Raw genomic sequence first — 22,396 nt, forward strand, 5'->3', positions numbered from 1 at the left:
TATATTATTATTTTATTCATTTCTCTACTTCATAACAACATTTTAACACCTCTTACACAATTTAAGTTTGTTGTTAATACATGTTTTTAAAACATGCTCAATTTAATGGACTTTCAATGATAGTGGACACCCTTTCCCCCAATTAGTCCATTAAATCAAGGGTCTACTGTATCATTATTTTGTCATGCTTTCTATTCTCTACATGAATTTTTAAGAAAATTTGTACAAATATAAAATAAAAATTAGTAGATTTAGTAAACTTGATACATTAATTTCATACATAAATAAATAAATTATAACTTCTTTTAAAATGTAATGTTTAAAAATTATCAAACCTATAATGTCCAGAGGATTCTTTGAAATAAAATTATGGCATACTCTTATGAATGTTTGAGTTTGTTCTTCTGAAGGGCATTCACCATGGCTACAAAATTTTTTATAAATGAATTAAAAAAATAAATATTTACAAAAATTATTATTACATTAGATTATTATATCTTATAGAATAAAAATTATATAAATAAAATTATTTTATATTAATAAAAATTGCAACATATATTCAGAAAATAATGCAACATTTTTTTTCTTAACTAAATTTTGTTTGAAAGAAATAATCTTGTATTTTTGTAATATAGAAAAAAATTCTATATTTACATTGCGTTCACTTTGCATTACCTAATACTCACCATATGCACTCAAATAGACCCACTGTAGATCTATGTTTTAAAATCAATTTGGGGTATAGGTTTCAATCCGCCTCAGATGGATTTTACCCACCCACACATTTAAGTCTTCAGGGTTATTTGAATCTGTGGGTTTATTTTTTCAAAATTAGTCTTTTTATGTGTTGATGTGAGTGGCTGCAGGAGTCATTAAATAAAAACCAAAAAATACAGTGAAAACTATTATCTGAATTTGATGGGTCCAGGAATCTTTTGGATAACCTAGAAATTTGTTTGTTTTTGTGTTAAATAGTAAAATGTAATTACTGCATTTAAAACTAAATTAATTTACTCAAAATCTAATGTAATGTTCCATATATATGACCTAGTTTCATATCACTACAATCACCAAACAACTTAGTAATTCCAGTTACATGAAGAATTTGGTCTCTGTGTACAGCTGACTCACCTTAAATTAACATTGATAAAGCAAATTTTGCTGTTGCCCTGCCCTGGCAAAATGCCATTGTCACAATATTAATTTTCACATGATAAAGCCAACAAACATTTTACCAGAATTCGTTAAACTGAACTGTAAATTACCTTCACAACCCCCCAAGAAATAACTATTTCCAATAATGATTGATTTTTATATTTTTGAAATTAAACAATAAAAAGTGATACTGTAATAAATATTCCATTTTGAGTAGAACAGATTTTGTTCTCCTAGTAAACAGACAAGTTTGACCTCCAATTGTAGAGAAATTCAAACATCTGGTTTTAGCAGATCATTCTACTATATTCAGAAAATAGGAACAAAAGTTTAAGGACAGCCATTCCTTTAAATGGATATGGTCCCATGGAAACATGCACAAGTTTGTATGTCAGAGTACATACAGTGATGCCACGTTTGGCTACTTTCCACCAAATTTGGCTCCTCTTTTTTTACTGTTTTGGGACAAAAAAAGTGTCACTTTGGTAACATTTTGAATATACATGTAACATCAGAGCCAGATTAACCAATAGACAAATAAGACAAATGTCTAGGGTCTGTAATTTGGAAGGATCTGGCTTCAGTACAGAAAAAAATAAAAATAAACAAACAAAAACTGAATAATAAATTTTTAAAAGATAAAAATAATATTGTATTTTTTATTATTAAAAAAATTTCAAATGACATTAAGATTTCTTTAGAAGCAACTAAATGGGGCCCCAATTTAAATTTTGTCTAGGGCCTGCTAGAAATTTAATCAAGCACTGTTTAGCACTGTTAACATAACTGAAACTCATACATCATATTCTGCACAAGAGTATCAGGACTGGTCAGGATGTTGTTCAATGAAAGTGAGATTGATAATGATGTTCAGATGTTTAAGCCTTCTTTCAAGGATGCAACGGCGTCACTGCGCCGTTGCATCCTTGAAAGGATTCAACATCTGAACATCATTATCAATCTCACTTGAATCCTTGAAAGAAGACAATCGCAATTGAATCCTTAAAAGAAGGCAACGGTGTTGCCTTCTTTCAAGGATTCAACTGCATCACTTAAACAGCAGACATCACTAACTGCTATCTGCAGTTTAAGTGATGCAAATGAATATCTAAAGATGACATTTGTGCTTGAAAAAAATTTTCTACTTTTTCAGACAATATTCAACAGAAAAAATTTACAGATTTCTTTCAGCATTGATTTATTTAATCATTCTGATATACTGCCCCATTCTTAAATGGCAAATACCATCTCTCTTCATTTTGTTTGAATTGCAAATCATTTAAAACATTAATATGTATTTGTAAATAAATTTAATCTTTTTTAACTTTTTTTAGTAAATTAATTCAAAATATTATAATTTAGAGATTTCAATTGCCTATTACGCCTTAACTCCCTAAATTAAACAACCTTGGCCTTGTCCTGAAAATTGTTAATCCGAATTTTCAATAAAGCAAACCAACAACTGTTTTCCTAGTGATTTGTATTAACACACGTTCACTGTATTATACTCTGTGGTATGCAAAATGCTACACATTCTAGTTACTATTTTATATTTTTTGAAACCATTTTGAATAATCAAGTTTCTACTATAACTTGATAACTTCTATAACTTCTAAAAAAGTAACACAGATGATAATAAATGTGATAATTTACAAAATTACAATTATGAATAGATTATTTACATTAATCCATAGTTTAGAAAATGTGATTTGTTTACAAGTACTGTAGTTTATTTTTTTTTTCCATGTGATTCGAACACAGGTTTATTTGAGTCTTTGAAGTAATTTAAACCTGTGGGTCTAATCAAGTGCATAAGGTATTTTGCATTTTCTCCAACAAAAGAAGATATTACAGTAGAGTTCCGGAAACCCAACTCTCAATAACTTGACATTCCATAAAATTCATTGTCTTGTTTGTAAAATTAAAAAAGAATACATGTAATCTAATTTTTACCTCTATAACACTAGGATCAAATAAGTTATTCTTCTCTGTTGACACTTGATAATAGCATGAATTCCATGTATTAACAAAAAATATAATCCTTTTTCCAAAGTGTCACTGCAAAATGCCACAACATGAATATCACTAACTCAAAAGTAGCCACTGAATAGCCAATATTTTGTTTTAAATGAAAAATTTAACTACAAGTAGAAATGACCACTATTTGTATGTAATTAATACATATCCAAATTTGTATATATAATACCTTTACAAAAATCCTGCTATTAGACTTGCATCATCACTATGTTGTAAAACTCATCACCTAAATCTACATTAAGTCAAGTTTGCGGTACTCTACTGTATAATGATTAATCAAGAAGGAAAATAAATATAAATAAAGCATATAAAACACTTAGCAGTGATTTAAGTTTCATTCAGAAAATAATTCAATAATAAACAAATACTTAATGAGCAACTATAGAAGCACAACTACAATATTCAAACAACATACAGTATAATGGCATGCAGCCTGCTACTAAAGTTCCTATTAGGATCCTATCAATAACAACACTATAATAATTATTATTATCTGTTAAAACACAACAAATTTGACATTTATATTAAATTTTCTGTCTATTATTTTTAAAATTTGTAAATTTAATACCCATTTTATATAAGTTTTAGGATTAAAAAAAAAAGTCCTCCATATATCAAATTTGAAATAGAATAGGATTTCTTCAAGTAAACATCATCATAATTACAATTAATTTTAATAAGTATAAAAAATGTTTTACTTAAATAATGCATACTTTAAATAATTTATAAAGAACCTACCCACGACACTGAAGTTTTAAATATTTTATATCTGCTTCTTCGACACTGCTTTTATCATAAAATCTAGTTGTGTTTGTTAAATCAATCCAAAGTCCCATTTTAACCTGTAAATATAATTTAAAGTCATTTTAAATACTTAAAAACAAACAAAAAATTCAACTTTACTTTCCCGGCTGTTATAACATAATACTGTAATCATGTCTCATTCGATCCTCTAGGCTTTTTACAAATCTCAATGTTTTGAGCTCCCTCAACCCAAAGAAGTCAAAAAACTGATACTTATTATGTGTGTTGTGTTTGCATCTGTTTTGTTTAATATCTTAGGATGGGGTAAAGATTAGGAAATGAAACTTGAAATGGTAACTTGCATATAAGAGACATTGATGCTATTAAATTTTGATGGTTAAAGAGGTGGGGAAAAGGTGGGGAAATAAAAGGACAGTTATATGTCATTTCTTAAATGCGATCAAATTTAATGAAAATTTTACTTGTTATTGGGATTTACAATTTTTTAAAGAAACTCATCTCTACCATCAAAGTCTCTACCATAATACATTATTCCTGATGTGAGATTATATTCTTTGTTTTGAAGCTTATTTTAAACTTTTTTACATCACATTTTGTTTGAATAAAATTAAGTCAAAATGTCTGCAGATAAAATGCACATTGAGCATCTTATGCATATTTTATAAATTTCGTAAAGAATATCACGCTATACAAACAGTAAAAAATACTCATACTGTGTATGAGGAAGATGCTTCTAAACTCCAATGTGGTTTTTAAAGTTTCATTCAGGAAATTTTGAACTAAAGGATAGAACACATAAGGACCTTAAAAGCTGTTGAAGAAAAATTGCAGGAAGAAATTGTTAAAGACTGACAAATAACAACTTATGAATTTGCAATAAATTTTAGTGTGTCACAGACATGTATTGTTTAAACACTTCATCCACTTGAAATGATTGTAAAACATGCTGATAATTGTGTTCTGCATGCAATTTGTTTTTTTTCACTTATGAAAAAAACTAACTGAATTGAGTATAATTTTGTCTGACGAAGATAGGCAACTGTAAGGCTTTATTTTATTTTTAAATTGATTACTCATTTTTATCTTAGAGAACTTTTTTTATAGATGAATGAAAAAATTAAAGTTAAAATAAAAATATTTGTTATTAAGTGAAAATTTGTTCTAGCAGATTGTGATTGTTTGGTCGAATACAGAGGTACCACTGTATTTGATTAGCATGATCTTGACATACATAGTAACATTGAGAAATTTATTAATTGCATTAATCAAGGGATACCTATAGTAGGTAACCTGTCTACTACAAGAGTCATTCGGTCCCTCGGGATTCTGTTATAGACAGGTTTGACTATTATAAATTATAAGTAATTTGAAAATAAAAAATTATTAGCTTAATAAGTATTGTTTGTTTTTGCATGTGTATGTATATACAAGGTCTTCCGAAAAGAATGTTACGGTACCATTTTAAATTATTGTAATTATGTTAATTATCATCTTAAAACATTGTAATGTACAAAACATTGAAAAACTGTCCAAATTTCACATTTGCCCATTACAATTTTTCAATGTGTGCACCTCATGTTACATGGCACCCATCTGACTGATACGCAAATTCTTCCTAAGCTCACTAGAGCATAGGAAGAATTTGGAAGAAGCTACAGCATATCCATTGTGACTCCTACCATAGCAGCTACAATTCTACAGCTCCCACAAAATAATCATGTTGTGCAATGATGAGTGATTCTGACTGCAAACTGCAGAACATGAAATGCTTTCTCTGTTCAGAGTCTCCATTTTTATTTACAGCACTTCCTAGATATAGTAGACAATAAGATGTTGAATGCAGATGGAGATGAAACTTGGACTGTTACTCTATCAATTGATGTATTGTAATTGTATACTTCTTATATGATAACTAACATAATTACAGTAATTTAAAATGGTAGCATTCATTTTAGAAAACCACGTATAAGCATAAGTATGTAAACAGACACATTTAAGTTTATTCTAATAAATTTCTATTTTTAAAATACATATCTTACTGAAGAAGAATGTAAAATTAGATATTCAGAATAATCATACCTTATAACTCTTTAATGAAGATATCAACATACTAGGAGAAAACCTATTTTCAAGTGGCACTTCATCATCATAAACTTCATTTAAAGGAGTTTTGAAAGGAAGAAATTTTCCTGTAAAATATAATAATCTAATTTTTCTAATACAATAATTATAAAATATATTCCAAATGATTAAAGTTTATGTATTAGTTAACTAATGGCTTTAACCATTTAACAGCATTTAACTCAACATATTTTTGAAGGGTCAATGACTTAACTTTAAATTGCATAACACATTTGAAAATCACTGTCATTTTTTAATGTAATTGCATTTTTAAAATTTATTATTTATCAAAATCACTTCAATTATATATTTATTCCTTTTTCTAAGTAGAATAGTTTATTCAGAAAATATTTACCATTCAACGTCCTTTATTCAATTACAGATTTAATATAGATTAGAGAATTAGATAAAGAATTACAGATTCAAAACACAGTTCTAAAGCAGCCAAATATTTATTTCTTATAAAGTAAAAATAATTTACTTGTTTGGTTATTCACATAAAATGTGATATTTAAATAGTACTTTGAATACATTTTTTAACACTATGTTTTACTATTTTCTATATTTTTTTTGTAGTCCTTGTTGAATTGAATATTAATCAAATATATTAAATACGCAATCAACAGAATAATCAACTAATTTAGTAATAAGATTTGATTATCAAAGTTTTTAATATATTAGTAATTTCAATTATCAATATTACATATTTATATAATATGTTTAATTTATCATGTAATTCATTACAATTAAATTATAAATTTATTTTATACCATACCTGTAATTATGATGCCTTTCCGAGGACAATTTAACCAACGAGGAGGAATTCCTAAATTTGTAGTCTTCTTCCCATTCATGATGTTTTTGTACTGTAGAAGATATTTCACAAGTAAATTTTAAGTCAAAGAATTTTTTTAAAATTAATGTTTAGTATATAAAATCTAAATGACAGTATATACAGCAGACATTCTTATAGAAAACATTTTTTATACACTGATGTCCAAAATTAAGCATAATCAATATACTTATATATCATAAATCAATAGTCAAAACAGCACAAAATTTGATATTACACATGTATTTTCAGTCTTGCACAGGTTTGGCATTCTTCTTACCAAATTGTTGAAGAGTTCTGTGGGCAACCTCTGTGATATGCTTGTTTAAGTGAGGTTATACATTCCTCTAGAGGGAACGTAAAAAACTGAACTAGTTTTTATTCTAAAACTGTGAAACTGTCAGCATTACATCAAAAACTATGATTATATGTTTAATTTATGCATTTTGTCTTCTTTCTAACAATGTAAAATATTTGTGAAATGCCAAAAGTGCTTTTTTTTTTTGTTTAATTTATTGTAATTTGACCCAAAACACAAAAATAAACATATTAAATTTCAGAAACTCGCTGTAAATTATCTCAACTTACACCAATTAACATCCCCTTTGTAAGAAATTTGAGAGGGAGATACTACTAGTACTACTACTATTACTATTGTCAATAAGCTGTTAATTGTTTTATTGTCCTGTAAACAAAAATGCTCTTCCTGATTTTAAATCAATCAAATTACAATGTTATTATTTTACTGTTCTCAAAAGAATTTATTTAACAACTGATTTTGTTAAATCTAATTAATTTTACTTTTTAGTCACAGTTTAACCGGCATGCCAGCCTCTCCCAATTATATGTGGCATGCTGGTCAATCCGTAAAAATATGGTATATTTGTTTTTATTTAATCTACTTATGTATTTACTCTCTTCATTTTAAGATTGATGCTTTAAAAACCACATTATCTAGCACACATAATCTGATTACATTGTGCTATTAGTGCTGGATATTGATCCTGCTGAGAATCCCAATCTTTTGAACAGCATTGTATTTTCTAAAATATAACCTCTTCTGTGTCTTAGAACTTTTCCAAGGTCTAGAGATGATGTTTGTGGCATGTTGAGTGCTCTGAACACCTTAGTCTGTGACTACCCTTACTCAAGCTTGCCAATAATTGTACCCTTCAAAAAAGATCAACTTGGCTCTTCATGCCATATTAATTTCTTAACCAACAATTACAACTCTTTTCATGGGAATTACAAGAAAATGAACAAACCGTGTAAGACATTCAGGGTTAAATATGCAATATTAGCATATTCTGTGTGTATCTGTCATCGTCTGCTGATATTTGCAAGTACACAGCAATTTGTTTGTGTGTGTGCACCTAATATTCATAATCACTTTTCCTGTTCTATTGGTTTTAACTCTTCGCTTTTGTATGTTTTAACAATTATGCTTCACTTTTAGATATCAGTGTAATTTAGTACATGGTTCATCAATATTTAAAGTATCAAAAACAGTTTAAAAATTAGTTTTTAGAACACAATCAATTTTTACTTTCCTGGCTGTTATATATAACAGAGAGAAAGTATGACAATAGGTCAAAAAATGATCCCTCAACATTTTTACATTTTTAGACAAGATCTCTGAATTCCAAGAGTGGATTAGACTTAAAAATTGGCAAAAGTTTCCTCATTGTCCAGCTTTACATAAAGAAGTTATACTGTCAATTTTAAAGGATTTTTTCCTTAAAGTTTAAAATGCCAGTAATTTTGTGAGGGATGTCAGAGATGATGTTTTTTAACACAAAGGGCACAAAATATGTATAGAACAATCTCACTCATCAGTTTCGATACCACATAATGATGTGTCCCACTAGCAATAATTGTTCTCCTATAAAATTTCTCGATTATCAGCTATAAGCAGCATATATCATATAGTTCATATTTAAAAATGTTTTTTAAATTCTCGTTTATACGTTTTTCAAATAATCTTAAGAATGTTCCATTTCCACATTCCATTTGAGAACACTTTAACCTGAGGAAGATCTCCTGTGTAGATCGAAAACATTTGTATTTGCATTAAAATATCCTGGAATTGTACTTTTAAGGTTCAGAGAAGTGCTGTTTTTATGATATATATATTGGACAGCAATATATGATTAATTTTACATTACTAGTTACAAACGACCCAGATAAAGTAGCCATTTTGTAAAAATGGAGCGCCTTCTATAGTTAATGAAAAACGCGAATAGACAACAAAAGCATGATAGAAAGGGCATAAGAAGAGAATCCCCACGTTAACAGGTTTCAACATGTTTATTTTATCATTTGCAACAAATAAATCAGTTCGGTCTAGATCAAACTAGTTAAGCCTAAAGTATTTAGGCCAAACTATATTGTCCTGGTCTACACTAGTATATTCTGACACGTGTAGGATAAACCCATTTGGCCTAGGACAAACAAGTTTGGCCTGAAATTAGGTTTGGCCAGTAACATATATAACTATTCAAAAAGCATAATCCAGTTACACTGATAGAGTTCTGTATTAAAAAAAGAGCTAATTAAATTAAATTTAGTAAAATACCTTAAAAAAAATCAAGCTATAAACATACTGAATAAAATATTTCTTACTGTCCCTTAAGCATATGCAAATGAAGACTAATAATAAAATACTACTACTCAAAAACCAGATATACTTAAACTAAAACCACTAAAAAACCTAATATCCAACAGAGAAGTTCGGAAGTGCCAACATTTTCACCTGGTTTTAATGAACAATACCAGGCAAACTAATCCCTCAGCTACTGAAACAACAGGAGATTGCCATACATGTGTGAAAAAGAGAGAAAGGGGAGGGGAAGGATAGTAAGAATTTATAGTTCAAAGAAAGACTTTCCACACTGTAGGAAAGGCGTCAACATTGCAAAAATTAATAGCAATGTTATTGCAAGTGGCCTTATAAATTTCCACTTGCTCAAGATATTTGAGAAAGGGTTGCCAGGAAGAGCTATGTTAGAGACATGTATGGCAAAAGTCCACATTGATGTCTGGGTCAGAGGCAAAGATAGCCAACACTGTGTTGGCCATCCTTTCATGATGGAAGTCTGATGTTCCTTGAGGCAGGTATTTAATGGGCATGTTGTAGCACCTATGTAGTCTAAGTGACGGCTGGATCTATAATCAGTGACGGGGATAATGTAGATGCCTGGTTGAAGGTGCATGTCTGGATGGTCTTTATTGTTGTGGAGGAGGGAGCAAATTGAGGGACCTCTATATAAAGCTAAAAGAAAGTTATTTCTCTTGGATATTTCATCGTATAGGGGGGCTAGCTTCCTGTCATAAGTGACTGTCCTATAAACTTTGTCCTGGGTGCAATTTTTCAACAAGGCGGAAGTGGCAGAGGAAAGACAACATATAAGGCCTTTAATAGTCTGTGGAGAGTAGTCATGCAGAGTTGTGTACCAGGTGATTGTTAGGAATTCTGTATCTCTGTCACATGTGTCCAACGAATGGGTGAAGGCCCTACAAATTAAGGCCTTGAACCCAGCCATTTTGAAGGTAAATGGATCATGGGAAGGAGCAGGAATGAAGGTTAGGTGGTGTGTAGGCTTCCTATAGACTTTAGTAGTGATGCATCCTTTGGATGAGAAAAGCTGAAGGTCCAGGAAATGAACAGTTTGATCATTGTCTTGTTCGTAGAGAAGCCAGAGGCCATAGGGATTGTTGTTTATTTTTTGCAGGAATAGGAATTCCTGCAAAAAATCAGGATACAGGATTTGTTCTGCTAGATAATGAGAATATTATTGACATACCATGTACAGTACAGTATATAGGAGAATGTGGTTGGTGAAAGCAGGAAGAATAACAGTCTCAAGCTGCCAAATAACTAGAAGTCCCTTGATTTCCTCCCTCCTCCACAAGTGCGATAAATAAACGATAATGTCCACCAAAAAACCAAAAACGGTGCATTATCTCATATAAATAAAATTGTCACAAACATTTTCAAACATAAAAGTTCTTCATCAGGTGAAAAACAGACAAATTGCAAAAAAACGTTCGATGGAACAGTTTTCGAAAGAGCTGTGCAAAACATTCGAAATGAAACTCGTGCGGATGTCGTGTTCGAAAACGTTTGTGACAATTTTATTTATATGAGATAATGCACCACTTTTGGTTTTTGGTGGACATTATCGTTTAACAATAAAGACCGTCCAGACATTCCTTCAACCAGGCATCTACATTATCCCCGTCACTGATTATAGATCCAGCCGTCACTTAGAATACATAGGTGCTACAACATGCCCATTAAACACCCGCCTCAAGGAACACCAGACTTCCATCATGAAAGGATGGCCAACACAGCATTGGCTATCTTTGCATCTGACCCAGACATCAATGTTGACTTTACCATGCATGCCTCTAACATAGCTCTTCCTGGCAACCCTTTCTCAAACATCTTGAGCAAGTGAAAATTTATAAGGCCACTTGCAATAACACCGCTATTAATTTTTGCAATGTTAACTCCTTTCTCACAGCATGGAAGTCTTTCTTCAAACTATATATTCTTACTATCCTTCCCCTCCCCTTTCTCTCTTCTTACATCACCTCCCCTCTTCACACGTGTATGGCAATCCCCCGTTGTTTCAGCAGCTGAAGGATTAGTTTGCCTGATAATGCCCAATAATCACGGGTGAAAACGTAAGCACTTCCGAGCTTCTCTGCTGGATATTAGGTTTTTTTTATAGTGGTTTTAGTACTACAGTAGAGCGTCGATAAGTGGAACCAATTGGAGACTGGGGTCCTTCCAGTTAATGATTTGTTCCAGTTTCCGACTTTGTACGAAAAAATACATTAACCTGTCCGATGTTCAAATTTTTCTCCGTTGCGTATCGCTTCCTGTTGAATTTTTCTCCGTTGTGTGTCGCTTCGTTTGAATTTTCATCGATTTTAAGCCTAACGAAAATTTTTATAATAATCATCGAGGCTATCGTATCATTAAAAATTATTTCTGCATTTTGTACAAACAAAATAAATATATTAAAGAATATAAAAAACATGAAAATTATACTTTAGAAGTAAATTTAGTATCAAAAACATTCGATTCAGCACGACACAGTCCGACTGAAAATCGTTCCACTTTCCGGCCATTCCACTTACCGACATTCCACTTATCGACGCTCTACTGTAATAAAATAATCATTCCTTTTTAAATTCATTTAATGAACAAAGATTAAAATTGCACTTACTTTTTCAGTTAATAAGATCTTAATTCAAGATTATAATATTGATTAAAAACAGAATCTTTTAATATTTTATTATTATTTCTATAGAAAAATGCAAAGAAAAAGTTATGCTTTGCTTTTTTCTGAATTTTTCTTCAGTAACTATAAACTTTAATAGAACTACACAGCTTTTAAGAACCTTCTTTTCATGAATTATCAATTTTGAAACACTACTCTTTAGAATAAGACAAATTCTGCAATGTACAGTAAGCCAAAATTTTTAAAAGGTAAGATTTAATTCAGTGGAAATGGCAAGATGAAACATTTTTTACATTTTGACTTACTGGAATTATTTGAATATCCATAAACACTGCAAAATTTGGCATGGCTAAATTGAACTTCAAGGATGCTTCTTTTGCTTACCTGCTACCACATGACTTTTCCCTGTAAAACTTTTTATGATGGATAATGTTCATTTATCTAGTGTTGTTGTTTGTTAGTTTTCACAGTACTTTCTTTAACAGCTAGCATACAATTGAAGAAATATCAATAATTTAAACTACTGTATTGTATCAAATAAATATTAATTATTTTAATCATTAACATTTATAACCAAATACACCCACAACTACTGTCAATGATCAGGTTAAATTTTGGATAACTGATTATAGAGATAAATTTGGTACTAGAGCTAGGTGTTAGGTGCCATCTCTTGTCACCGTAATAGCTGTTGATGGTTATGTCTTAGGCTTATATATACTGGAAGAGGAGATCGGAATGAAGGTCTGGGTAGCGTAATTGGCAATGCATCCGCATGGTAAACGGGAGTTGCGAGTTCGAATCTCGCTTTGGGCCGATTCTTTTCTTCCAGTTTATTCTAAATTAATTAAAATATTATAATTACTAGTTTTAACAAGAGATGGTGCCTAACATCTAGCTCTAGTACCAAATTTATTTCTATAATCAGTTATCCAAAATTTAACCCAATCATTTATGGCAGTTGCGGGTATATTTGCTTATGTTATAGGGTTTTGTTGATGTATATTTGTAAACATTTATAACACTGGTTAAGATTGATAACTGATGATAATTGCACATTATCAACTACACATTGAAGCTGATAGCACAAAAAGATAGTTTAAAAATGTCTAATTACCTGACAGTAGTGATAACCTGATAATGATAGCAGAATTCTGATTACAATAAGTTCTATAGTATATTTGCTTTATGTTTTGCAATTTAGTAATTCTGATAATATTAAACAATTGATAACAGCATCCATGATTATAATAAGCAGATTCTACAGTCATCCATCTGCCAAATTAATCAGGCAGAAATTATGCTACAAATATTAATTAGAAATAACATGATTAGAACAACTAGAGGTAATACATCAGGTTCTTGGAATATATATATATATTGGGTTGTTCGAAAAGTAATTTCGTTTTTTCCATAGAAAAATAAATGCAATATTCTTATAATAAATAAAATATTTTATTGAATTATATATTGACCATTTTGGTCAAATACCTGTTGTCATTGTTTCTGGTAGTAGCACGATTTCACATTCATAAAAATTTTGATTGTTGTTTACAAAAAACTGATCCAAGCGATTTTTGACATGCTCATTTCAAGTAAATGTCTTACAGTTCAAAAAATTTTGTATAGACTGGAACAAGTAATACTCTGAGTGTGCCTGATCTGGCAAATATGGTCGGTGTGATAACACATCCCATTTAAGCTATAACAGTTTCTGACAAGTTACCAAACTTGTGTGAAATTTGGCATTATCCTGGTAAAACACTACACTTTGTTTGTTGATCAATTCTGGCCTTTCCTGTTTGATGATATTACTCAATTTGTTTACTTGATGGCAGTACACTTTCGAATCAATTGTTAAATTGTCTGGTAAAAGCTCAAAAAAAAATTTCTTTAAAATCTCACCATAGAGAGCATCTCCCTTTAATAACATGTGGAACCCATATATCGAGCTTTGAAACGAAACCAATTCGTTTTAAGTAATAATAAACGGTTCAATTTAACAGATTTAACCTCTTAGTGATTTCACGTGTTGTTATACGGCAGATTGCTTCAATCAGTACCTTTATTTTGTTTTCATTGGCTTCAAATGGCCATCCAGAATGTGGTATATCTTCGATATTAAAATTGCCAGAACACAATTTTGTAAACCAGTTTTGGCACTGTCTTTCAACACATCTCCAAACATGTACCACAATTTTTTTCTTGTTTGAACAGCATTTTGATTTTTTAGTTATAAAAAAGCAAAATATGCCGAAAATGATGCTTTCAATTTTCCATATTTGATGGGTCACCGAAAAAAAAATTGTACAGAATGAAACAAAATTTTTTACAAATAAGCCTTAAAATGTCAGCTGTCGAAGTATATAATGAAAATGTGGTTTAAAATAAAATTGGCTGGTAAAAATACATCTAATTCCTCTAGTAATAAAAAACCGAAATTACTTTCCGAACAACCAATATATTCTAGTGTCAAGTTTGAAAATTAATAGTCTACAGTTCCTCAGTAACCTCACTTCTTCAAAAACTGGTTGTATGGAATGAAAAATACACAAATATACCCAAAACCAATAAAACAAAATTATTTACTAATCAGTAAATAATTTTATTCCTTTTACTGGTTTTGAGTATATTTGTTTATGCTAATTATTATTATTAAGTTAATTGTGCTTAACATCAATTAGGACAATATGAAATATCTCAACTGAGATGAATTCAATTTAAATGATACCAATTGATGTATTTCAAATGATATCACTCTATACTTTTACTAGAATATCAATTATCAAATAAGATATCAGTTTATTTAAAACCATAAAAGTCAATAATATATAATATAATCCTCATTCACTATAAATAATTTATTCTTATTTTGTAGAATTTTGTCAGATGACAATTTTATGAAAATTAATTTGAAGACAGTCTGTCCCAAATTGGTAACCACCATTTATTCACTTCTTATGTTCCAGAAAACAAACATTTGATGGCCTGGCCTATCATTTTAGGCTGCTTAACCGTCAAGTTTAAAAACATTCCTTTAAAAAAACGCAGAAAAATATCCAATTAAAATTACAAAGTTAAAATTGGAACTGGTGAATCTTACAGACATCTTCATTTTTCTTTCCATCCTTACCACTCAGGGATTTTCGAGCCTTATATCTACTGAGGAAAATGCACTGGTAAATGTCACTAGGTGGAAGCTACAAAAATCTACCTTAACAAGGCTTCCTATCACATACAGCCCATACGTTTGTAAAGTATATGGAGAAATAGCCAAAAAACAGCAGATGCAGATAGCATATCGAAGAGGCCCCACAATAGCCGAAATCCTAAAAAATTGCAAAGACCCTCCGGATCCCAACAGAATGTACGGAGTGTACTCTATCCCCCTAAGGGACAACAGATGGCAAAGGGAGCTCGTTTACATCGGTTCCACTAAGCGCTCGTTAAAGACCAGATTAAAAGAACACCAAGCCGACCTACAACACCGGAAACTCAACACGGCGCTAAGTATATACACGTCTAATCAAGATATCAACGCGGAACTGGATAAGGCTAAAATCATCGTAACGACGCCCCACCCGGAACATATAAAATGGTTAGAAGCGGTCGCTATATATAAAACAAGCTGTAATAATATCTGCATCAACCAAAAAGAAGAGATCGACATTTCATCGGCCTGGCAAATCCTTTTAGACATGCATAAACGATAACCAACACCCCGACACTACAGCGCATGTCAGCCATGACGGAATTGGACGAAGCAGTTCGATTTGAAACGTTCTATTCTATCTTTTAAATTATTCCATCTTCGCCTGAAGAACTGTTTTAGGTTCGAAAACGTTAGCCAGACACTCATAAGAAGATTTACACCGGTAACAGGTTCGTTTTTTGAAGTTATAGTGAAAATAAAAAAATAATGTCCAAGATAGGTGTCATAGAACAAAAAATTAGAGAGATTAATATTAGATTATTCAAATTAGAAGATAGAATTGTCAGATTAAAAAGTTGTAAAAATAACTCCAAACATTAAATAGTGGAGGTTTTAAAGAATAAAACAGATCAAGTAAAGGTAGACTAGAACAAATGAATAGAAAGAAAAGGAGAAAGAACATAATTTCAAATATAAAAAATTTGTAAGGAATACGAACATGTGACAAAAGCTAATAATGATTATAAATCTAAGTAACAAATAAAAAAGAAAGTCAATTTTAATAATTGTTTGAAAATTCATATTTCTTGATTTATATAATCATATATATTTTCAATAACAGTTAAGCATCAAACACATCATCATAAATTATCTTCTAGGGGTCAACCCTCTGGAGATCGCTATTGTCTCATTCTAAGTTAGAATCTTACATTATTATTGTTAATTATTAAAAACAAATTTTTTCTTATTGATTATAGTAAAATGATCTATTTACTTCATAATGCCAAATATTGTAATATTGTCGTCGATACTGAAATTAAAGGAAAGTGAATACAGTAATTAAATTCAAATATATAAACATTAAAATCATAAGAAAAACAATTATTACAGAAACATAAATTTTGTGTGAAGGAGAAAATGTACAAATTTTAACATCTGTTTCCAATTATATAACTTAAATATACGTTCATAAACGTAATAATTATTGTAAAAGATCATTTTACATCAAACATTAATCGAAATATGCTTTAATTTTAATAAATTAAATATACAAACTTTAAAATTAACAAAACTTTTTTAAGATTCAAAGTATATGCTTGACATTTTGCCTGTGGATTCTCCAACGACCTCTAGCGTTAACATGGATATTAGCCTTTATTAAATAAAATATATTATTAACCGTTCGTTATTAATAATATTCAAAAGTTTGGATGTATTTTATTAAATTATTTGTGCATTTATATAACTATAACACTGAATATTTTTTTTGACTATAATCTAATTTTTTTTCCGTAAGTGGCAGCATTCGTGAAAGTTAGTGACATCTGTCGGTGAATATTTAATATCCACGTGTTTACGATTCGGATGTAGAAATTAAATTGTTTCCTGTTGTGAACGTATTTCAGGCAAGTTCCCGAATTAAAAACATGATTTTTAATTAAATAATTTAATATTAAATTTATGATTTTATATAAACGTATTATTATAAGTTAAGGTAATACAATAAGTACAGATAAATACAAAAGTTACGATAAATACTGTACGGGGAAAAATGACGATCGCTGTGTTCAGAGACTCAATACTTTCAGAGATGAGTATTTTTCTGCTGAACGTCCTCTACAGCAGTGGTCGCCAAAGTGAGGTACACCAAGTTTCCCTTCAAATTACTGTATATGTGTCCTATACACTCAAAATACTGTAATTCTAATTCAAAATGTAAATTTGTAATTTAATTTAAATGTATGTATATTATTTTAAATAATAAATAATTTGATTTTTGACTACACACACATATATATACATATTATATTATATTATAATATAAGGGATACAACTTATTATTATTTTTATCTAGAGATACGTGATCAAAAAAGTTTGGAGATCACTATTCTACTAAAGTGCTACTGTGAAACTTGTAAAATGTGTTATACTGATCAGTATAGTGAAGTCAGTAAACAAATGGTCCTATTCTGACTTTTCCCTTTTTTTAAAATGTCACACTATATTTCTTTTATAGGAAAGATACAACTGAATATCTGAATATTTTTATCTAAAATTTCTGTATAAAAGTTGGACTAAAATTTATTGTGAGAATCAAAAAATCTGTATATATATTAAAAGAAAAAAATGCTTCATTCCCACCAAAATTGAAACCAACACTTTTGGGACATCTCAATTTCAATGCTGACTATGTGCTGATTTCAACATTTGTTAAAAGTTGTTCCTTTTTTCAATGTTGAAGTGGCACTGTTGTCAATGCTGACTCAACACACTCAGCACTCAACAGATATGTTGACTGCTACTTTTCAACGAGTTATGGGTAATTGGTGTGACATTTGAATGAAATCCATCCTGCTGAGAATGGAATTATGGGAACTAAGCACTTTGTACTGAAAGTTGGAACATCATTGATGATGTCAAATTGTTGGTTTCAACACTCAAAAAAAAATGAAAATTGGAATGTCCCATTTACAAAGAAGCAGTGTGTAAGTAGGTCACACTGGGTCGCAGGTTGGGTCTACAGTTCGTTTCTCAAAAGGTCGACCTGTTAACAGCATTGCCAGATGTTTTTAGTTTTTGTAGCCAAAAATTTTCTAAAAAGGAGCCAAAAAGTAGCTAACTCAAAAAGCAGGTTCTGTTTTGATAAATATTATGGGATTTGACAATAAAATCACAAAATACATCTTTGATACTTTTCCAGTAATAACTTTAATCACAGAACAAACATTTACAGCCCAATTACAGGTCTGTAAATTGATCTGAAAATAAGGATTGTAAAACTCAAAATACTTGCATAAAATGTAATTCACTGATATGTGGAAAGCACTTAATTTATATGGAAAGAATGCAACAAATTATCATGCCAAGACAGATTATAGAAATTAATTTTGCTATATAATAGTCCAAAATATGTTGTATCAGAGTTAAGGATTGACTGAGTTAAATTTCAGTCTGTATCTCATCCTATCAAATATCTGCACTCCTCTCTTAAACTATATAAAAATTCTTTTAATAGCTACTGATTTGTTGCTATTCCAAAGGACTTATGAAACTGCAATTATTTCATCTGAAAGTTGACTTAGGGTATGTCTCATGTGGCAGCGTCCAGCAACCGCAGACATGAATGCACTTCCAAGCAGACAAACTGATTCGAGCAAATGTGCGTGTCTGGTATAACCACGTTTAGTGTGCAGCGACCACTAGATGACACTTCTACACGCATGTGCTGTAAGCAGTTACCAAGCAAGTTTGATTGCCACTTCCACTGCTCGCACTTTCAAAGAAGAAAATGGCTGATTTTGTAGATAAATGAAAACAGAATGAAAACATATACCTTCCATAACCAATATCCGGTGTGAATTATCTATAAACTGGCAAATGTTTTTGATGCCTCTCCTGGGCTCTTCTTCAGGCCAAATCTGCTGTAACTGGATCCCAGCAATCGAATTCTTTTAAATAATAACGTGTTCAGCTTCTTAAAGTTCAAATACGTAATGAAACCGCGTGCCATTCCAAACTTTAATTTTCTTTTAAAACATTAGGAAAACGATGTGCGCATCCTGTAGTAACCACGTGTGTCGTTTAACAATTTATGATTTATCTTCTAATAAAAATTGCCAAGCTGCTGAGAGATTCATTTCCTCCTTAAAGTTGATGTAGGTTGATTTGCAATCGACCTTGAAAATTTCCATCACTTCCAAACTTCTTAGATGTTCTTGATGTCGGGTGGTACAGATAACCCATGTCTCATTAAAATTCGGTGTTATGTCTGGATTTGTTGCATACATGGACAATGCCGTTGTACATTTATTGTGGATGATATCCGATTTATGTTCCTTTACTTTAGTGGTTAATGGACGCTTGGTGGACCCTACGTACATTAATTGCCTCTGCCATCTGTCATCTTTCAAAGGGATACTATATACTCCTGGAAGTCTGTTTGGGTTATGGGCATTTTTTCCGTTTCTCAATAAATTGTATATGAAAGGTTTCTTCTGTATGCAATTCTAATTCCTTTTTTCTTTGCAATTGCGTTATACATTGTTTTTAGTTGTGGGTTGTACATTACCGGGATCCTTTCAATGTTTTCTTCTATAGTAACTCTTCCTAATACCTTTTCTTCATCTGTTTTACTGTTTATACGAAGATGCCGCTTACATAACTTATTTACAATGTTGCCATAACCATGTTCTCTTGCAATGTTTCTAATATAGAATAATTCCTGTTGTAAAGCCTTGGTTGTGGAAGAGTGAGTATAGGCTCTTTCTACTAAGGCCCTGAAGGCCACTATTTTATAGGAGTACAGGTCACAAGAGTTAAAGGGTATGTACATTGGTATAGTTGTTGGTTTTCAAGGCCGATTGCAAATTAACCTGCATGAACTTTAAGGAGGAAATGAATCTCTCAGCAGCTTGGCAAATTTTATTAGAAGATAAATCATAAATTGTTAAATGATACACGTGGTTACTATAGGATGCGCATATCGTTTTCTTAATGTTTTAAAAGAAAGTTAAAGTTTGGAATGGCATGCGGTTTCATTACGTATTTGAACTTTAAGAAGCTGAACACATTATTATTTAAAAGAATTTGATTGCTGGAATCCAGTTACAGCAGATTTGGCCTGAAGAAGAGCCCAGGAGGGGCATCAAAAACATTTGCCATTTTGTAGATAATTCATGCTGGATATTGGTTATAGAAGGAATATATTTTTGTTTTATAGAACCTGGTGTGGGAGAAGTTTTAGTTAAAAACAGAATGACAAATAAATTTCGTATATATGTTGTATGTACTTTAATTAATAATTGTTTATGTAATTTAATAATTTCTGATTTTGTATAAATGCATCGTTTTGAAAATAAAAATTTTTTTTTAACTTATTATTCTATAAAGATTCTTCATATTTGTTGTGTATCTAGTTAGTGATAACATTTACCTTTCAAATTTACTGTTTTAATGCATGACATATTTTCCATAGTAACATTTGACGAAGTCTTCTTGCTGCCATCTTGTAAACAACACGCGTCCACTCTGGAAGTCACTTGTGAGTTGGAAGCACGTACAAAGATTCTTTCTGCCCGCAGTCACTGGATGCTGCCATGTAGGATGTAACCTAAGAAATTTCAGTACTTTTTGGTTAACTGGATGCCAGCCAATATGTACAGCAACCAGTAAGATTCAAGCTCTGAATGAGTAGTTTCACACCACCCCCAGAATTGTTGACCCTTCACATGATATTTGTCTCCATAGATCAGTTTTTAACATGTATCAGTCTACCACCTATACTACATGCTTTGCATGTAGATGTGCACCTCAGTGCTCACTATTGCTCATACCTCAGTGCCCACACCTTGTAAAACTGTATGGCTGTGTACACATTAGGCGTTGGGCGTTGCGTTAAACGTGCGTTAGCAGCGTACACACTGCACGTTTAGCTCGGCGTTCGACGACCATTTAGTGGTATGTGCGCACTGGCTCAGTTTGGAAATGGACGTGGAATTGATTGCTTGTGAATGACTTCTCTATCGTCGCTATAACAGATGACGGCAGAGGCAAAGAGAATTTTGGGTGCACCCAATATTACGAGATAGACTGACGCATGGAATGTTTGTGACGTTGTATCCAAAACTAAGACAACATGAACCCAAGTTTTTTAATTATTTTAGAATGTCTATAAAATCATTTGATGACTTATTCCATATTATAAAAGTGGATATTACTGGTGAATCAACAATTTTAAGAGACTCAATTTCTCCAGAAGAAAAACTCGTTATCAATAAATAGATCAGTATCGAAATAATCGTTCTCCATTTCGACCAACGTCCTGAAAGCACGCGATTGAATGTACAACAAAATGGTGGAACATGTATCTCAAAGCGTGCGGCTGACGCCCGCAAAACGCGCATTCTAACCGAAATCTATCAACGCGCGTTTGACGCATGCTTGGCCAGAAGCGCACACTTGAGTGTTTATACCTATGTGGAACTCTTGGTTCTTTAAAATGCATGTTACCAAAGTATGCGCTTCAAAATGCCTAACGTGTACACAGCCTATAACATCAAGTACTCCCCAAACAGTCAAGTGGGCTACTCAAAGCTGGCACAGTCGCATAGGCTAAATTGTTAAATGCGATAGTCTTCTGGCATCTCGTTAAACAAAAAGTACCAAGATTTCTTTATTAGATCAATATATACATTGAAGCAAAAATATTAATAGATAATGCTTACATTCCACAGTGTAGAAAGTAGACTATAGAAACTAATTAAAATATTAAAAACAGTTATTTAAGATATATAAGATACATAAGAATTTTGGATGATAAATCTATACTAATATTATAGAGAGATAAAGTCTGTAAGTTTGGATGTAGGAGGTAATCTCCGAAACTACTCATTTGATTTCAAAAATTCTTTCACCAATATTAAGAATGGACCTTCAGGGTGGACATAGGCTGTATATTATTCCGTTAAACATTCATATAAATTAAAAGATATCATCTAGGTAAGCGTTATATTTTTGGTGTCAGCGGGTGTCAAGGGGCAAGACGTGTACATATATGAGACAGGTAACTGCATGGCACAGTCG

At 31.1% G+C, this 22,396-nt stretch overlaps 1 protein-coding gene across 1 annotated transcript in view; it reads right to left on the reverse strand.

Moving 5' to 3' along the window:
• Positions 1 to 22,396, reverse strand: part of mRNA-cap (mRNA-capping-enzyme) — a 141,562-nt gene that overhangs the window by 99,812 nt on the left and 19,354 nt on the right. Inside the window, exons 2-6 of the mRNA XM_067286109.1 lie at positions 16,871 to 16,908; positions 6,854 to 6,944; positions 6,037 to 6,146; positions 3,931 to 4,034; positions 336 to 424 (exon numbers count right to left, since the gene is read on the reverse strand). Of these exons, the coding sequence (XP_067142210.1) occupies positions 336 to 424; positions 3,931 to 4,034; positions 6,037 to 6,146; positions 6,854 to 6,932 (382 nt within the window). The 5' untranslated portion in view covers positions 6,933 to 6,944; positions 16,871 to 16,908. The remainder of the gene's footprint in view (positions 1 to 335; positions 425 to 3,930; positions 4,035 to 6,036; positions 6,147 to 6,853; positions 6,945 to 16,870; positions 16,909 to 22,396) is intronic.

The sequence above is a fragment of the Centruroides vittatus genome, unplaced genomic scaffold (assembly GCF_030686945.1).
Source record: "Centruroides vittatus isolate TY-2023 unplaced genomic scaffold, ASM3068694v2 scaffold_324, whole genome shotgun sequence".
NCBI lineage: Eukaryota > Metazoa > Arthropoda > Arachnida > Scorpiones > Buthidae > Centruroides > Centruroides vittatus.